The following is a 20599-nucleotide window of genomic DNA, read 5'->3' as shown; positions in this document are numbered from 1 at the left end:
CTTTTAAGGTACACATACCGGTAGAATTCTCTGTCACTTTTAGGTCAATGGCAGGAAACAATTCTTGGTGTGCATTTGTTCAGGAATTTTCAGCTGTTTTCACTAAAACAAATGGTCAAAACTTCATAGACTGTTGTGTATGAAGTACTAGTACTATGAAAGGTTTGAAGGATCATATTACTATATACAGGCAGCCTTCATGTATTGTCCACTTATGAAATGACTCTTTGAAGTTCCACAACTTTGTTGAACCAGATGTACTTACAATCAGTTAGTTTTGGCCATAACAGTATCACCACAATCATGATTGTGATTTGTGTGCTTGGCAACCAGCTCGCAATTACAATGACATAGCATCTGGGAGTGGGGTTTCCCACAATTCCCATTGGCCAACTTCCCTATCAGTATCAGAGGTTGGCGTGCGACCAAATTTATTCTAAAGATGGATTTTTCCTTTAATTTTACCAGACGCTTTCTGACTTTACAGTTTGAGACTTAGAATTTGTCTCCAAAGCCAAAGGGGCCTTACACAAAATTCCCCTGTGGGTAGAACCTTTTCTACCAGCAATGATAACCATGGAGAATCATTTCAAGGCATTGTGAAGAGTCTGGTGGTTTTTCTTGCCAGCTGCAGTGGAAATAATGTCTTTCTTAAATCCTGTTAGATGTCTGTAAAACCTGTTCATGTCAGTGACGCTGTCCATGTTCCTCTTAATCCAACAAAGAGGAATGGTGAGCAGCTCCTACTCACTTTTAGAACAAGTGAAGGACAAATCTCTACTGGTATGGAACCGATCGTAGTGAGGAGCTTGAGCTCTACATGTAATTGCTTCCATGGATCATTCATATGTGGAAGTGAGTCGGCCTAAACCCTTTGTGTAACTTGGTCTGCAAGTATGAAAATCAGGTCCTCACTATCCTCCCTTTCACCTCCAGTACAACTAGCTATATGTATGCTGACATATAATTTGTTTTAATTTCTGAAAACTCATGCAGAGAAGAAATCTGTCTCCAATGTTACTTAAGATAAACTCATTTTTTGGGTGAATCGTTGCTCATAATAGCTGATTGGAAGTGCTGATTAACAATAATTAATGGTAAATATATTCTCTTCAGGTAATTATAGACCAGGGGTGTCAAACTCGCGGTGTCACATGATGTATTGTGACTTTTTCCCCTTCATTAAACCGGGTGGGGGTGGGACCAGCACATCTGGCCTGCGGGCTGTGAGTTTGACACCCCTGCTATAGATCAATATCATCAACTCTGAATGGAAAGTACAGTCAATAATTATTGATGTCTTCTGCCCAGATGGTTTACTTATAATTGATTATATATTTTGGAGGATACCTTGTATTTTTTTCATATCCTAAGATTTCATATCTTAAGATACAGACTTGGTGAAAATAATGAATAGATGTACAGGATGTCCTCAACTTACACCCACAATTGAGCCCAAAAATTATATTGTTAAGTGAGACCTTTGTTAAGTGAGTTTTGCCCCATTTTATGACCTTTCTTGCCACAGTTGTTACGTGAATCACTGCAGTTGTTAGGTTAGCAACACGGTTTTCAAGTGAATCAGGCAAGGTGATCACACGACCCTGGGACACTGCAACCATCATACATATGAGTCAGTTGCTAAATGTCAGAATTTTGTTAATGTGATTGTGGGGGCCACAACGGTCATAAGTGTGAAAAACAGTCATGTCACTTTGTTTTAGTGGCATTGTAATTTCAAACGGTCACTAAGGGAATTGTTGTATGTTAAGGGCTACCTGTATTTAGTGAAATAATAATAGTGAAATGTTTACATGGTCTTTCTTTACAGCCAATAATTACATCCTCCAATTATTTTTCACCCCAAGTCCCAATTCTCATTGGGAATTTTTCCAGGAAAACTGAAAAAGTAGGCAAACCGTTCCTCTTAACAGAGTTGTGTATGAGACAGACATAACTTCCTGTATGAAAGACAGAGATTCAGAAAAGAAGTGTTGGGAAGGTATTTTTTGTATAATTTGTTGTTCATGGCGCTTTATAAAATACTGGCCATTTTTCAGTTTACAAGGACTGAAAAATGCTTTCTGTATTTGAACTGATGAGATTGTAGAAAGACAGAAGTGATTAAACAGCTTTTTCTGAATAACCTACAGTAATTAGCATGCTCAATTGCATTCAATTTCTTTGTGATGCCACCACCGAAGAAAATCCAATATAAGGAACATGATCTAAACATTTCCACTTTTGGCTTTAAGGGACATATTCTTGATCCACTACTGTAGGCTATAATCCTAAATCCTAAAATGGGAATCTAATTTTAAAAACAAATATTGCAAGGGCAATTTTTCCTTTCTGAAGTAGTTACTTGTCAGAAGATGGGGTACAATTTCTACTGGGATTGGGAGGGATAAAATATTTTATTTTTGTTCCCAGTCCATGGTTCTAATTCAAATTTGACCAGCCATTTATTTGGCTGAGGGGTGTATATACACACAAGAACCTGGACAAACATCACCCCTTCTCTTTCAAATGGCATTGTGGGAGAGAGTGATTAACACTGCCACAGTACAGCCACAACTTTTCAGGAAGTTTGCATAGTAAAGTAAAATTTGCTCCTCTAAACATCCTCACTAAAAAAAAACCCCAACACACAGCAGCAGTATTAAATATCACTTACTCAAAAATGAGAGATTAAAGTTGATTACAATGACTGTAATGTATGTCACAACTATAGGAGGACGCCACAAATTTGGAGAATGTGGCAGGCTGCCATTTCCTACAAACTCTTGGAACAAGATAAAGTCCTTCATATTCTTAACAGATGTCAGGCATAAGTAAAACACTGCAAAAATGCTACTCATAGCAAATCCAGTTTTGGCTCTTGGTTTAGAGCATAATGACTTGGGAAACAGAAAGAGGTAATTTGCAGAAATAAATTGTACAACAGGCCACACACAACGATGGACCTCATAAATTGCTGCAAATATTTATGAGACACTAAAAGCTTGATTAAGAGCTAACAATGTACTTACTGTCTTTAAAATTCTGCAGCCCATTGTATCCAAGATGGTTAAAAAGATCAGCTGTAAGTGAAGCAATTGAATCCCCTAATCCAGACCCACCAAACCAAACACAATTTGTCCATTATTCTCTTTTTGCAATCCAAGATTTTATTTACGTCATTTCTTCTTACGCTGGGCATTAATCTTTATCTCAGTGGCTGTGCTCAATCTAATTCTAATACACATTTTCAAAATAGGAGACTGACCATATTGTGCTCCTTCTTGTGGCCCTTTAGCATGGTGTGAGGGTTTCTTACAGACTGAGAGCTGCAGTTGATCACGTAACAGAAGTTAAAAGAGCTCTGAGCAGAGATTCCTTTTATTGATTTTATATTTTGCATATACTTGCTCAGAGTTTTATAAATATATCATCTAGTACACGGACAAATATTTCCAGAAGCATACACATATACAATACATTTTAAGCAAAGATATAAAAATAAAAATGGAAGGAAATTGAATAAAGTTCTAAGGCATTTTATAAGAGTCACCAATAAATTATGACATATATTTTCCTGAATTAGCCACTAGGGATGGCTACCTCCTATCACTTCTTACTACCATTAGCCAAGCTGGTTTGAGGCTGATAATGTTCAACACATTTGGACCATCCTATATTGCTTACGCATAGTTTGGAGTCCGATCTGCATATTGATTATACGCCATCAAATCAGTGCGGATTCATAATGATTTTCTCCATGAAGATCAGCCCTTTCAGAGGTGCCTCCATCACCACTGGAGCTGAGTCCATCCATCTTGCTGCTAGTGATCCTCTTCTCTTCCCTTCCACCATTCCCAGCATCAGAGCCTTCTCTAAGAGAGCTAAGTCAAACATAATGTGTTTGAAGTAGGATAATTTGAGCCTGGTCATTTATGCTTGGAATGAGAAGTCAAGAGGTTGATTTGTTTGATGATTCATCTCTAATATCAAAAGCATCAATACTCTTTCTATCCTGCTTCTTCAAAGTCCAACTTCCATACAGTGTCACACGGAAAACCATTGGCTGCACACCTCTGATGTTGGGAGTACAGACACATCACAGCATGTGAATATTTTTTTTCAAGACATTTATGGTTGCTCTTGCTATACCAAGTGCTAGATTGTGGCATATTTCTTGATTGTTTGTCCCTTCACTATTGATATGCAGAACTCATAGCAAGATAAACTCAATTCAAATTCAGCAGCACTACATTATGTAACAGTATGCTTGCTCAGTTCAGATTGTCTCAAACTTATTTTTCAATTCATGTAGCAAGCCTACTTCATTTGTAAGCAAAAGAGTATGCACTCTTGTTGGTACAGAGTACAATAGGGAAACATTTATATACTAAAAGCATCACATCAGAAGTGCGCTATGATCTGATAAAGAGAGTCCATGGTAAATTACAATAGGCACCCATCCAAGGACCCAAAGGGGGAAAAAATCATTCAGAATTTCAAGTGAAGGCTTTCTACTTTGGTCTTTTAATTCATGACTGCCATTGACCTCATATCAACCGTAATGCTACTGTTCCCTTCAGATGATTTTTTTTAAAAAATTGCAATATGCTTGTTTCTGCAACTATAAACAGGAAATGCCCACTGATGGATAAATATTTAACTTTTTAAGAATGCCACCATTTCTTTTCCAGCTCAATTACTGAATGAAGCTTGAGCAACTTTAGAATTGGTCTTCTTGTTCAAAGCTCTGCAGATGAAGTTGCCAGCTTCCATAACTTTGTAAAGATCCACACCCTAAAATTGAGGAAGAAAGAGAAAGAAATATTTTTAATATGTTTATTCATATAAAACTATTCAAGATGTTCAGCAGGAAAGGGAAATAGAGTGTGCTTTGTGATGATCCTAAATTCTTCATCAAACATCCATATCCTGAAAACCTTCTGAGTCTGCTTATTTGACTTACCTTCTGTATACTTTAGTATCTGGCAGCATTCTAATACTTTATGTCTCCAAAGCTTTTTAACAACTACATCACATTACAATACTTCAAAGAATTTTATATGGGCTTCTGAAGTTGGTTCAGAACTTGCAGTCACATTATCTAAAATTGGGTATCTGAATTACCCAAACTTCAGAGTGATCATCTTTTAAAATTATTACTACTTTTGTGCCTTCGAGCTAGTGTTGACTCATGGCAACTGCACGGATTAGTCCCTGCAGGTTTTTTGACAAGATTTTGGAAGTAGTTTGCCTTTATCTTTTTCCTACAGCTGAAAGAGAGTGACTGGTCCAAAGTTACCTAGCTGGCCTTTTGTTCTAAGATGGGACTAGAACTCAGAGACTTCCAATTTCTAGCCTGATGCATTGACCACTACACCAAACTGGCTCTCCAGTCTGATAAGTAGGAGAAGAGAAATATAATCATATTATATTTATGCCCTGGAAACAATAACATTAACACTGTTTGGCCTCGGTATAATTCAAAAATTTGGCTCAGACCCTTACTCATTGCTTGTAACCAGAACATCTGAAGATCCTAGTCCTTCAGGGCCTCCAGTATACCATGATAACTGGTGCTTGATTTAAAATGCAATAGGACCACTTGGTGATGGCACCCTAAATGTGAAACTGTCAATATACGTTCAGCTGACATTAACCTTGTATTATATTGGTGCCAGATATAGCTTCTTTTATTTTCCATTATAAGTTAGTTTTTGCTTGCTTATGGTCTTTTTTCCTTCAATTTTGCTAATTGCTTTTATACTTTTAAATTATGGTATTTCAAAGTTTTGCTTCTGATGTGTGGGTATGTATACGTGTGTGTTTTAAAGTTACTTTTTTAAACCACTCTGAAAAGCTATTTACCTGTCAAATCAAGATCCATTGTTCTATGAAATTAAGGGACGAACCATCTAATTAAAGCCATTGGGAATAAGTCAATCTCCTCTTCTTTGTGTTAGCGCAAAAGTACTGGAAGACAAATATTATGTTCTCTTCAATAGGCTAGATACACCTAGTTCCCTCAACTGTTTGTCATACAATGTAGCGTCCGGACCCTGTATCATCTTTGCTGCCTTTCTCTGCACATTTTCCAGCATCTAAACATCGTGTATCATGAATGATGGGTTAATCATTCAATTAATCAATCAATAGAATGGGCAAAATCTAGCAAAACCCAGGAAACTTAAACTTTCAACAACCAATCAAGCAAAACGTGGGCTTTGAAACAGAGAAGGGGAAAGCCCATACTGCCCTTCTTCAGAGTCATGGAGGAGAGCATCTGGCCTCCAAAGAGTAAGAAATATGCCACAACTTGAAGCAGGCTTACAGAAGTAGAAGAAATTAAGCCGTCTACATTGTGGACTGATCTCAAATCTATCTGTTTTGTTTTACCTACAAGGCGCTGTTCCTCCATGCCTTTTTGCACCTGTGAATTACAACCTATAGAATGCAAGACATTTCATTTATTTACATTTCATTTATTTGTTACTGTATTATTTTTCCAAATAACTCAAGGAGGCGAACATATCCAACACATTTCCTCCTCTTTTCCACACACCAACAACCCTGTGAGGTGATCTGGGCTGAGAGAGAATGACTGGTCCAAAGTCATCCAGCTGGCTTTCATGACTAAGATGGGATTTGAACTCATGGTTTCCTGCTTTCTAGCCTTGACTAAACTAGCTCCTTTTTTCTTTTATCTCTCACAGTCATCAGTGTTCCAGTAGCTTCTTAGCCTTAACCTGAGTATCAAACAAGTGGTACTTCCTTCTGAAATTCTCTCTGTTTCATTCTCCTAGGGGAATTTAGCCTTTCATCCATCCTTGCCACCCAGTTTAACTATAAAAGGGAAGGAGAGGGAGAAAAAGGAGAATCCCCTGGCCTCTTCCTGAGAGACTGGCTTGAAGAGGAAATCTCTTTATGAAGAATGAATGGAGGCAGTGATCAGACAGACCCCTCCACAGACTAAAGAGGAAATCTTAGGGACTATTGAAAGTGAGCATCTGTGCCAGAGTGTAAGAACATGTTCCAATACAGACACACACATTTATTTATTTTTATTTATTTGTTTGTTTGTTTGTTTATCCCCTTTATTATTTTTATAACTAATTCAAGGTGAACAACGTATCTAATACTTCCTTTTCCCCCTGTTTGCCCCACAACAGAGAGAGCGAGAGAGAGAAAGAGAGAATGAATGAGAATCAATCCTGGTTTCTAGCGTGGTGCCTTCAAAAGGTGGTTTCTATTTTAGCTTAAGATGGAGGAAACGGAAAGAATCCTGCTGCAAGAGAAATGAGCTGATCAGGGAATCTAAAAGTGGCATCAGATTCAAACTGAGATCCCATACATACTTCTACTTAGAAGTAAATTTATCAAATGCATATCTAGGCACAAAGTAAACTAGCAAGAAATCTGACGAGCAGAGACTTCTGCAAAAATAGTACTGTTTTGGGATTCTAATATTCTTTTGACTCGTACATGTTATCCTAAAAAAATGTTTCGGCACCTTAAATCAAATGTTCACTTGCCAGATGTTCATTGAGCTGACCTTTGCAAAATTATACACAGCCATGTCTTAGCTTTCCCAAAGTAAACTGACAATTTGATCTAATCATTGTGAACCTTGTTCTAAACGAGGGATTAACTGTGACTTCAAAGGTCTCAGCTCATCTGAAAGTACAACTGCTTTTAAAAAGATCCATTGTGTTCTTTAGCAACAACCCAAGAAAGAACATGTAAATGGGAATAATGTAAACATAGGGCAATGTTTAATTCTAGTAAATGGAATCTACTATCAAAAATTTGATAAGAAAATAAACTCCAAAGTTTAGAATTCAAGTAATAGGGTTAAAATTGTTTTAAAAAGAGTTTTATAATTGCTTGAGATCCATTCCGATCCTGGGAAAATTAGTTAGGCCTTTATACAAAATCAAACATGCATAAATAAGATTAGGAGAAAAATTAGGCAATCCCTTTGTAACAGAGATATATCTGTTCTGTGGAAAAGCCAATTTCCCCAGACAGATTGCTGTCCTAGAATACATTGGTGGGCACTGATTGATTCATTTACCAAATCTGTATAGCCTTTTAGTGCAAGGTGTAAAAGAGTAACACATGATACTGTCTGAAATCAGTACAACAGGCATGACATATATGCTATTTCAATGACACCCCCCCCCAATTTTAGCAATTATGCAGAATCCAATAAATATATGAGAATTACTTACTGTGTTGATTCCCATGCCATTAAGCATGTATATCACATCTTCTGTGGCTACATTTCCAGTGGCACCTTTCGCGTAAGGGCAACCTCCTAAACCCGAAACAGAAGAATCCACAACATGAACTCCCATCTAGAAAACAATAAGGGTAATGATAGATATTCCATCGGAGAGATAGTCCTCAATTAAAAATGCTCACTAGTGCACTCTGCATACAAAAATGTTTAGCAGCATTTTCTGCAATCTATATTTGAGCATGCCTTTCTTCAATGATCCAGATGCCATTTTAGTCTTATGCTATCATACTTTAATCTTGATTGTGCATGGCTTATTTTAGATAAACATTCAACACAGATGCAACACAATTATGCCATTTCTAAAATACAGTCATAGCATCTGGAGACTGGGGCATCTGGAGCATCTGGGAACTCATCACTATTGTCAAATAGTCCTAATTTGATATAGGGCTATTTACAACTAGGAACTTAGTTCTAAAATGGATGTCTCTGAGATTACAATTAATTTCGTCCTCGAGTTCAAATATAACACAGCCAATGTTTTTATGAATGCTGTTCATGTTTGAATAATAATACATTATAAACTCATATAGACTCAAATCATTGTATACCTCATAGAGCAAACTTACATTAATATAACTCAAGGCATACAGCAGATGGATGCAAAAGGCAAAATACAAACTTTACAGAAGCCCCAAAATACTGAATTATTTAAAAAAAGCTACTTGTCAGACTTATATGCAGTGAGAAGCATTTTTCTGAAGCTAAAGTGGGCATGGAAAATAGTTTAGAAGTTCATATGATGAAGCATTAAAATAATATCTTGTATTCTTATTAAATGTAGATAGATTAATATAAATGCTAATCATAAAATCAGACAATTTAATAAAAAGGAGCACATGATGAAAACGTAGTAAGAAAGAACACATAAAACTGGAAAAGCAAACAATAAAAATATAATAACAGCAAGAGGAAAAGTTATTAAAATGAACAAAATTAAATTCTATATTATAGACCCGGTTCCACAATAAGTACCCAATTAAAAGTGACTTCAATTTGTCACAAAATAAACACTTTGAAGAATCCAGGTGACATTATCAGCTTCTACTTTTAAATCCATATTTCAACTGTGTTTTCCCAAGGTTTTCCCAGCTCTAAGGAGCTACTGTTTGAAATATATAACCCTAAAATATCTATCATTACACGTAATAAGTTGCACCAATCTATTGATACCAAGCTAACCATGAAACTTGATTGCTGTGTTTTGTAATACTTTCAGCATTCAATGATGTATATTATCAGCTAGACAAACTTTGGATCTGCAGCTTCAGAAGCTTATATTCTTTGCACAGTTTATTACCATTGTCACTGACCATTTCACCACTGACCATTAATTGTCTGGGTTTTTATCCCTTGGTTAGACTGAGATTCTTCCCTTCAGTCTATTTTCTGCAGGAAGAATTGAATATTTTATGCCTCCTTCTCAATTTTACCCTGACAAAGACAGACAGTTCTGAAATGGAGCCATGTATTCCAGTGCACAATTTCCTTAATAAACCTTACTTATACTTTTGAACCATAAGCATCTGTCTAAAAGTACTCTCAGAGTATTGTCTCCAAAGATTCTACTCACACATGCCTGTTCCGCTAAATACAAATTCCCCAGAGTAAATAGAAGGATGCCCACAAGGGTTAAAATAAATTACCCATTCAGTCTGGAAATACAGACAGGCAATGCTGATATAGGCACATAAGTAACTAATGTATACAGGTGCTACCAACCCAGTGGATAGGATTTTGGCTAATCAGAGGCTTTAGATAAACAACTTTGAGCCCACTGGAATAAAAGCAGTAGCTAGTAGAATAAATACTTGCTTTAAATTGTGTTTTTATTTATACAATGAAAAACAAATTGTGTACTGAACAAGAGTTTTAATATTAAAAAGTTTAGTGTAAAAGATTTGACAGGAAGTTCATCAAAGTGCACTGGGACAAGTCGAGCATCTCTTCTTAAAGCACTGAAGCAGCTACATTCTCCAAAATGTTCAGGGCAACTATTTTGAAGAATTTTCCCCGTTATCTCTAGGTATAGTCACTTTTTTTTTGTATTGGTGGTGATTCCAGTGGATGGAATTTCTGTATGTACATATTAATATGCTGACAACCTGCCAGGGGACATAGTGGTGTTGATGGTTCAAGGAGTATTAAATCAACTTTGCAACTAATCCTACTGAATGCCCAGAGCTCATGAAGAAAAACTAGGTTTGATACAGCTTAAATGCAGGTATGAAAATGTGATTAACATTCTGAATCAAACACCACCCAACAAATTACTTCAGGGGACTGTCAGCTGGATCTTCCTTTTGATGCTTGCTTGCTATTGGCTGCCATAGTAACAGGGAGAGAGGGGCATGGCATTAGAGGTTAGGTAGTAACCTGGTGTGAAGAACGCCCATGTGAATAAAAAGGGAGGTTTTCTCTCACGAATTACTGCGCTGCTGAATGGAGTTGTTTAAATCCAGTCAAGTCCAACCGCCCTGGAACTCCAGGTGGATGAAAACACCTGAAGATGTGCCCTACATAACACTATGTGGGATGAGGATTAGACATTCAGCCTGGGTCCCTGGGGGGAGGGATTTGTGGAAATTTCAATCTGTAACTTTCGCACCTTTTGGCTCAAATCTTGCTTTTCTTTAGCTGCTATCATTTCAAATTCAGTAAAAGTGCCTCTTCTCTCCTTCAATGGAGTCGGGGGATTTCTTTCTTGGGTTTTGAATGGAGGCAGGCCTAACAGAGACTATATTTGCATCCTTTTTGTAATTTAGTGTTAATTTAATGCATGATGGATGTACATGCAATTAAAAGTATAGTAATTACCGATACTTTTTAAAGTGAACAGTATTCTTTTGCTAAACACTTGGTGGCACTGTTGCCTAAAGCTGGGCTATTTTTTTCCCCTTGATAAATTCTGATAACAGAAAGATTATGTTTAAGGTTTTGATTTTGCTTATTTTTAAACTAAAAGTTAAAAAGGTGGCTTTTTTCCAAATTTTTTAAAATATCAAATTACAATATATGACATATTTTATCTACACAAACCTATCCTGAAGCAATTCAAGAATAATTTATGACAGGCTTAATAAATAAATCTTTTTAAAAATACATTATTACCAGATGAAATCTACCTTACTGATCTCATGGTAAGAGCAAAACTGGCAAAGTACCGTAGCTTTCTCATAATCCTGGCATTATTAATCTTTAGCTGGATCATGGAAACAGTTTTTAAAGGCCCAGCATTCTCAACCAAGATCCCAATATGGCACCTATACCCCCAGGTCATAACAGTAGATAACTTCTTTTCCTTAAAGCCTAAAATATATTTTCTCCTATAAAAGTGATGATATCTGTGTTCAAAAAAAAAAAATCCTAAATAATGAATGCCTAGAGCAGAGGTATCAAACTCGATTTCATTGAGGGCTGCAACGGGGTTGTGATTGACCTTTGGTGGCTGGGGGTGGGTGGCCATGGCTGGGGTGGCCGTGGCCAGGGTGGAAATGGCCAGCTCGATGTCACTCATCGAGGCTTCGTTTTCAGTTGCAACAGCCTCCTGCAGCTCTCTGCCAGCAAAAATGGAGTCTGGGGAGGCCTCGCGCAGCCCACTCAGGCTGTTTGCAGTCATGATGACCTCCTGCAGCCCTCTGCCAGTGGAAACGCGCCACCTGCCTGAGCTCTATTTCTGCTGGCAGAGAGCTGCAAGAGGCTGTCACAACCAAAAACGGCCCTCCTGAGTTCTGTTTTCTCTGGCAGAGGCACAGCAGGCCAGTTCTTCGCCATTTCCAGGGTGACCCCATGGGCCAGATCTAAGCAACCCGCGGGCCACATCCGGCCCGCAGGCCTTGAGTTTGACACCCCTGGCCTAGAGGGTGGCCAAGAGCTACAATTGTTAATATCTCATTACTTCCATCTTCTGGCCCTCTTAATTTTTGCAGCCAACATATGGTATCACAGACTAAAACCTGTGAATTCCAAGGTTACAATTTTAAGGCCAGTTTTTACTCTTTATTAGGTTTTTTTTAAAGGTCCTGACTCACATGCATTTGGGCAAGGTTCCTTTGAAACTCACAAATTTGCTGTATGTACTGAATCAAGCAGAGGTGGTATTCAACAGGTTCTGACCATTTCTGGAGAACCAGTAGCGGAAATTTTGAGTAGCTCAGAGAAGCAGCAAATACCACCTCTGACTCTGGCCCCGCCCTCATCTACCCTCTGCCTCCCGAGTCCCAGCTGATCCAGTGGGTTTTCTTTTGTTGCCCTGTATAGGAGAATGGCGCTGGAAAGCAAAATTAGTGGGGTGGGGAGGGAATGAAGATTTTACAGTATCCTTCCCCAGGAGTGGGGAGGGAATGGAGATTTTACAGTTTCCTTCCCCTGCCATGCCCACCAAGTCATGCCATACTCACAGAACCGGTAGTAAAATAAAATTTGAATCCCACCACTGGAATCAAGGCTGTCCAACATTTGCTGACTAGGAAATTCTGGAAATTGATGCTCACAAGTCTTAAAGTTGCCAAGGTTGGCCACCCCTGTAGTAAATGTTCTTCTATTTCCTGGATTATTTTGTCTAATAATGAAGTCTTGACAGTAGAAAAACATTCTGGTGATGACTACTGATCATTCCATTTTGGACTATGTTTTTGATAATATAACCAATAGTTTAGCTTCAAAATATTCAATTAGTTCATAGGTTTGATCTTTTTCCTGCTTTATATAAGTGCATAGAACATACGGCTAAGAATATTTTATCTTTTCTGCCCCATGGTAATGTTCAAACTGTTATTTTGCACATTAGGACACAGTATCATTCATTCAGCAAATTGTGTAATTAATCTGCATGTACAATACGCCCTGCATACATTTGGGAAGAACGATACCTGTTATTGGTTTAGCAATTTTCTACTCATGAAAAAAAAAAAAGCTGATCTAGAAAAAAAAACTAAGCAGGGCAAAGTCTGATTGGTCTTTGGATGATGAACTACCACGAAATCCCCAGACCGTAGGCCGGGCTGAGGACTAAGTGAGAAAAGAAAAATAGGCATTGTTATCACTTCTGAACTGCTGTCATGACGTTCTATTTGAAGAAAATCTTATTAAAATCAAGCAACTCCTTTTTTTTCAAGCTCCCCTACTTCTGCATCTTATCTCATTCTGTTCTGGAGAGTTATTAACCCTTCAGAATAGTTTTGGGCAAGGAGGGTGGAGAATGGGAAGGAAAAAAATAAAAATTAAATAAACAGTTCCTCAAGCTATATACGAACCAACTACACCAGTGAACCCCAACCTTTTCGATACCATGGACCAGTTCCATGGAGGAAGGTCTTTTCGTGGACCAGAGGAGTCATGATTTTGTGTGCTGCCTGCATCCTTCAGATGGGGCTTTGCTTGTTTGCACAGTCTGGTTACTGGCATGCTGCAGATCAGTGCCAGTCCATGGATCGGGGACCCCTGATTTACCGTAGATCTATCTAGATCTACAGAAGTGCAGGATAGATTACTATTTACAGACAGTAAATATTTGTTTAGTTTAGTGTCATTGCAACTCGTACAACGAAATCAATCACCATCTTCAGTGCACATCATGACCATGACCATGAAAATAAACACAAACACACATCCTTCACCCTTCACACATTGAACCGAAACCCCCCGACACCACACCAACACTGCACTATACAGCAGAATTCAAAAGAGCTACTACCCTGGGATAGAAGCTGTTTTTCAGCCTATTTGTCCTTGTTTTTATTATTCTGTAACGTCTGCCAGATGGTAATAGTTCGAAAAAAGGCTTCCCAGGATGAGATGGATCTTTGAGAATGTTTTGAACTTTCTTATGGCAGTGGGGGCTATAAAGCTCTTCCAAAGAGGGGAGAGGGCAACCAATGATCTTCTGGGCAATGACATTAACCCTCTGGAGTGCTTTCCTATCTGTCACTGTCAATTGGCAAACCATACAGAGGTGCAGTAAGTTAAGATACTCTCTATGGCGCAGCAGTAGAAGGTCACCAGCAGTTTTTCATTCAGTTGTTGTTTTCTGAGAAGTCTCAGGTAGTATAATCTCTGCTGGGCCCTTTTAACCAGTGGTGCAATGTGAGCAGCCCAGGTCAGGTCCTCTTTTATGGTAACATACCCAGAACCTTAAAACTGGCCACTTGCTCCACTCGGTCTCCATTGATAAGCAAGGGCCGGATGTCTGATCTGTTCCTTCTATAGTCCACAATAAGCTCCTTGGTCTTATTGTTGTTGAGGAGCAAGTTATTGTCTCCACACTACGAAAGCAACCGGTCTACCTCATCTCAGTAGGCAGACTCATCCCCTCCCGGAGATGAGTCCCACCACTGTTGTATCATCTGCAAATTTAATAATAGCATTACTAGCATGAGTGGGAATGCACTGACTGTTTGAAGTTACAATATATGATGACCCAGGGTGGGATACAAAATAAATACAGTCACAAAAAACAGGTGAAGCCCCTTTTATTCCTTCACTTTGCTTCCAAGCTCCAAATATCCTTGACTGGAGACAAAAAATTTCCACGCAAGCAGTAACAATAAGAAAGAAATGCCGTTTAAATTATAAAGAGTAAAAAACAACACAAACCAGGCAAGATAAGGGCTTGAAGACATCCACAGATATCAGAACACACTCTGGGAAGGATGCCAAACTCAGAGAGGAACAATACACTAGAGATATTTCCACGCTTTGTTTCCAGCACTCGCCTGTACGCATGTCCGTTCTCTTATCCAGTTGTCACAGCTGCAGCCCATGAAGAGGATCAAGGCCCTCTCCTCCCCAGTAGACCACATCTCTCCCCTATCCTCTCCTCCCTGCGTGCCCTAAGATGGAGAGGGGATGGGCCTGAGCCCTCTGATTGCCCAGCCAGCCTCTGCCCTTCCCCAGCCTCCCCCACAACCTCCAGAGCCACACTGCCACTCCCTGTCAGCTGTTCCTCCTCTCCCTCAGAGTCAGTCTCCACCAGGGGCATGACACAATAGCACTGATTTACAACTGGTCCTTACACTGATGATCATTGCAGCACCTCCATTTTATGTGATCTATATTTAGGCACTTGGCAACTGGCATGTATTTACGATGGTTGCAGCATCCCAGGGATCATGGGATCACTGTTTCCAACCTTCCCAGCCAGCTTCTGGCAAGCAAAGTCAAGAGAGAGAAGCTCGATTTAACAATTGCGGGAGTCACTTAACAACTGCAGTGCTTCACTTTAAAGGGGTTGTGAAATCAGGTCTGACTCGCTTATTAACCGCCTTGCTTAACAACAGAAATTCTGGACCCAATGTGTGGGGTCATACATTCAGGATTACCTGTAATTGCAATGCAATGGTCTGCTTTGCACATCTATCCAAAGCTAGGCCCCACTTAAGTTCAGCAGGACTGAACTCAGTAAACAGATAAAAGAGCTACAGTCTCCATCCCCTCATGCTAGTGAAGGAGCACTACTGTTCTGCAAACAGTATTAACTGAGCTTTGTAAAACAGATCAATAAAGTTGTGAGGATAGAAGTTCCCTATTACTTCTGCCATTGAGCCCATCAGAAGACTAACACGACTGACCGATCCTATTATATGGGATCATTTTTCTTTTTGGTGTCATTAATCTATTTATAGCTGGACTCAAGAGATCTGCTATTTATCATTATAAAATATAAAGCCAAATGTCCCCCCGCTTCTCCTCGTCTTCTTTTTCCAGGAGCACCACAGATTAACAGGTTAGAATGTTTTCCACATGTCTTGTTTTACTGTCAGGAGAATATTAAACCCATTTTCCAGCTTCCGTAGTTCATCCAGATGTCCACCGATCCCATGGCGAGAGCAAAATTGGCAAAATAGCCTTCTCCTGACCCCAGCATTGTTTTATCAAGGATCACTTTAAAGGTATAAAGGGCCATTTCTTGCTGAGATGTGTAATGTTTTTCAGCCCTTTCCCCTGCAATTACTGCAAAGTGCTGACTTGGTTGAACTACTGATAGGCAGTAGTATTTTTTAGGATGCCTCTCACACTGAGCTGTAATTGCTATTTGTGTTGGCCCCAGAAAGGTACCAAGTTTTGTTTCCAGTGTACATTTCCAGACTCTGGCTTCAGTAATATCAGCATCGGATATGGTCACGGGCACATGTTTTGTTGTGTAAACATTTGACGGTAATTTCCTCTGTCAAGCTCTACCAGCTAGCCTCTAATTATCAAAGACCTCAGATGGACAATTTCAAAAATAATTTCTAGGGCTCCACCAATTGCTTTCCTTTTGCTGATTTTTTTCTTCTTCTTTTCCTCAGCAAGTCAGCCTGCCAAATGCACCTAAATCAAAATTCGGTCTTTGGCTTAACTTTGGATTATTTTTGCTAGTGCGCCTGAGGTGGGATGGCGGTAGTTTGCAGCGCCTCCATATTCTTCTGCCTTGCACTAAACTGGCCTTCCTTCATCTGACAGCTTCCAGATGTGCTGGGATTACCAGTCACAGTATCCCCAGCCAAAATGGCTACGAGCCATATTGCTGGGAGTTCTGGAAAGGGAGAGTCCAAAAACATCTGGAGAACTGTAGGCTGGGTGGGGGCTGCACTAAAGTATTGACACATGAGTGTGAGATGGGTTTTTTGTTATATTCCCTCTTTTAAATGATATTTTTCTTTTGTTCTTGTACTATGTTTTGTAATGCAGTTTACTATTATTCCATTAGTACACAAATATTGTGTCTGAAACCACAAATTAAAACCTGTTTTTTTTCTCTTCAAACTATAGCATCTGTTTTCCTGCTTTTGAGTGCACCCCAATTATTTCAATGGAAAACGTAAAATATACTTTTTTTACCATTTAAAAATACAGCTAGTTCATAAAAAATGTTGTTTCATATTTACTGGACTCCCCAAAGAATGTTTTTAAAAAGTTGGATATTTATTTTTTGTATTGACATGGTAAGAAATTTGAGGGGTTTTAGGTTCGTACAATTTGGTTTGATCCAACCATACCTCCCTCTTGGTTTCAAGTCACACCTTAAATGGGAAAGAGTGAAATAGTAAAGATGTTAAAACTTATCTCTTAAAATATGAAATTAGTTTTTCATGAAAAGAAGTGGATATTGCTGTTTATTTAGTATGATATGAGAGAAGCTCACACTGAAGCAACTGAATAAAGTCAACTTGAATTGGATTGCAAGGAAATAACATTTTTTATTATGGCAGCAATGGTTCAATAGAGTAAGCTACTTAAGCCCAGGGAAGATGTGAATCTCTTCTGTTTGAGGTTTGTAAAGGAATGGAAAGGATGAAAAACTCAAACTTTATAACAAGTACAGAATATTGCCAAAGCTTAGACATGCAATACATGCCTGTGAGATTTTATTCATTAGAATATAAGTCTATTTTAATGGCCTACCACTGAACTAAGCCTTCTCCATTTAGTTCAACCTCTTTCTTCAAGGGCATTCAAGGATTTCTTGAAGACTATTCAAGGGCTTATCTTTCTCATCCTCTCCTTCTTCTTTATGAATATAAACTCAACTGTCCCTCCCCAATAACATTTCTGTATTACCTCCTCCTAACTGCATTGTTCAGACATTGTCTATTTTCAACAAGGGAAAGTGAGCTAGAATAATGTCACTCCTCCAGCCCCTTTTTATCTCAAGTCCCCCTGACTGTTTTATCCTTGATACAAACTTAATAAATGATCACCCTGTGTAGTCCTATTTATAAATTTGTTAAAAAGAAGACATTGTTCCTGCCTCTCAATACTTCTCTCCATAGTATGTGGAGGAGTAAGCTCTGAGGGTGGAGGGTTGTCTTGAATGTGAGTCGAATTCTCTATGGCAGTGCTTCTCAAGCTTAGGAGTTTTAAGAAGTGTGGACTCCAACTCCCAAAACTTGGGGACTGGGAAATTTTGGGAGTTGAAGTTCACACTTCTTAAAGCTCTCAAGCTTGAGAAACACTGCTCTGTGTGATTGGCAAGTCTGCTGATCACTTACCACCAAACAGAGTGCTACTTGCCTTTAAGCACCTACAAGCAGAATTTGGTGCCAAGTCTTCTCTTTAACTAAATTCCCTGGCTTGCCCAAGGAATTTAGAGGAAGACTAACATTCCCGATCCCTTTTTCATTATGCATAGCTAAATGCTCTGTTCAGAGGAACTTGAATAACTTTCTTAGAATAGGAAGTAGACAGGAAATAGATTCTCTGTAGCCAGGCTTGCTGTTATACTGTTATAATTTTTGCTAATAGAGTCTAACTATGCCTTGTTAAATATAATAATGAAATCGCTTGAAAATGAAGAGAGAGAGAGAGAGGGAAAAAAACCTCCTTTGCATCTATTCCATTTAGGGATTCTCACTGCATTTACCACCAATCTTTGGTCAATCCCTTGTTGTTTTCACTTGTCTAGAAATGATGCAACTTATTATCACACATATAGTGTGCTTCCACCAGGAAGGCATTCCATCTCTATTTGAAATTGGAACATTAATAATATATTTTACAAAGCCAACGGGACATACTTATTAGGAAAAATGCTATAACAGCACCACTAGAGACATCATTACATCTGAACTAAGAAGCTGGATTGCAAACCACACATGTAGAGATGTCGACACAACCCTAAGGGAGGAAGAATCTTAGAAGACGTTTCATAATTGGGTCTTAGTTTAACAAACCATTAATTCAGTCAAAACCCTTTTGGCCAATAGAGTGCTGAGAGCTACCAATGAATGTTACTACCTAATTCCAAGTTTCGTTACTATTTATGAAGTGCAAAATGATTTTTCAAAACCAGACCCCCAAGATGGGAAAATCAAATGACGATTCCTTCTGCTAATGGAAAGCAGGCAATGATAGATGGATTTTGGCTGCCTACGAGGAGCTGAAAAACTCAGAGTTCCATATTTAATTAGAAAAGCTGAAATGGAAATGACTGCCAGTAGAAAGCAATTTACCAAAGCCCAAAGGAAACTCTGAGTATAAGAGTTGTATACAATGGTGAGCCCAAAATCACCTCTAATATCATCCTTTTTTCTTCAATGAAGACAAGGCTTCTACATTTCCACCTCTAAATGGTACATAGTTCTTATACCTAGTTGACATGGAAACTCCTCTGAATGTTTGACAGATACTAGAGGAATGTTACATTCCAAAACATGAAAACGGTAGGGAAAAATTACTGAGGTTTTGAACCAGCGCCAGCTCTCTTCTTATTCTCAAACTGAGCACTTGAAATAAGGTTGTACACTCAGAATGATCCAGAACTGTTGCCAAGTTTCTGCAGTTGCAAAGTATTGTACTAAACTTAAGCTTCTTGTCAACACTTGGTTAGGCTCCCTACATCCATTCCAACCTCCCCAAATCCCTTTTGAGCTCCAGATTTATTGTCAAATGCCAAGGCCCACAAAACCTACTCAGCCGTCTTACTCTGGTTGTCAGTCCAATCCACACCAAACTTATGACCCTGCAGATACTGTTCAACTACAACTCTCAGCACTTCTTGCTGTTCCCCATGGGTGTTGTGTTAAGCAGCCTCTGGAGGTATTGCGATTGTCGTGTGTGTGTGTGTATGCAGGTCTTGTGCATGTTCGGGTCTTTTCACACGTAAGTTTTCCCGTCAGTCTTACAAGGGAAAAGACCCAAACACACCAAGATCTGCATACCTGTACCTGTGAAAATCTACGAATATATATATGTATGTATATCTGTGTGTGTATGTATGTATGTATGTATGTTTGTATGTATGTGTGTGTATCTATCTATCTATCTATCTATCTATCTATCTATCTATCTATCTATATATATATATATATATGAATAATATTCGGCTTTGTTTGGGTATTTTCCCATGTCATTACACAATACAGAAGCCTGATGATGGCAGATGAGATTCTGCTGAAACGTTGCTACAACTTTAAAAGCACAACTATAATGATGTGGGAAAATACCCGAACAAAGCCGGATACCATACATGTAAGTACCTGCGAAAACTTTATATATATATATATATATATCTGTGTGTGTGTGTGTGTGTATGTATGTATATGTATATGTGTGTATATATGTATGTATGTGTGTGTGTGTGTGTGTGTGTGTGTGTATATATGTGTGTGTGTGTGTGTGTGTGTGTGTGGTATTGTCGGTTGACAAACCGGCTTTGTCGGTTGACATGAGCCATTGCGGCCATGTTGTCCGAAAGAGTAGAACATCAGAGCCGGTAACTGAGTGCCTGAAATGCTTGAGAGCTAGAAAAATGGCTCTGAGCTCTAGCCAATTTATGGGAAGGGTCTGCTCTGACCTGGACCAAACGCCCTGAGCTAT

At 38.7% G+C, this 20599-nt stretch overlaps 1 protein-coding gene across 3 annotated transcripts in view; it reads right to left on the bottom strand.

The window, feature by feature from the left end:
* Positions 1-3363: 3363 nt before the first annotated feature.
* HMGCLL1 (3-hydroxy-3-methylglutaryl-CoA lyase like 1) overlaps positions 3364-20599 on the bottom strand; it is a 55709-nt gene continuing 38473 nt past the window's right edge. For 2 of the 3 annotated variants that reach the window (XM_087916096.1, XM_087916103.1), the window contains exons 8-9: positions 8232-8357; positions 3364-4797 (exon numbers count right to left, since the gene is read on the bottom strand). In XM_087916096.1, the coding sequence (XP_087772222.1) occupies positions 4696-4797; positions 8232-8357 (228 nt within the window). In that variant the 3' untranslated portion in view covers positions 3364-4695. The remainder of the gene's footprint in view (positions 4798-8231; positions 8358-20599) is intronic. The other variant, XM_087916106.1, reaches the window with a different exon arrangement.

This window comes from Pseudonaja textilis, chromosome 1 (assembly GCF_049901715.1).
Source record: "Pseudonaja textilis isolate UNSWEBS1 chromosome 1, rPseTex1.2, whole genome shotgun sequence".
NCBI classification, from domain to species: Eukaryota; Metazoa; Chordata; class Lepidosauria; order Squamata; family Elapidae; genus Pseudonaja; species Pseudonaja textilis.
Note: the sequence above shows the minus strand (reverse complement) of the source record. Positions and strands in the feature narration are given on the sequence as shown.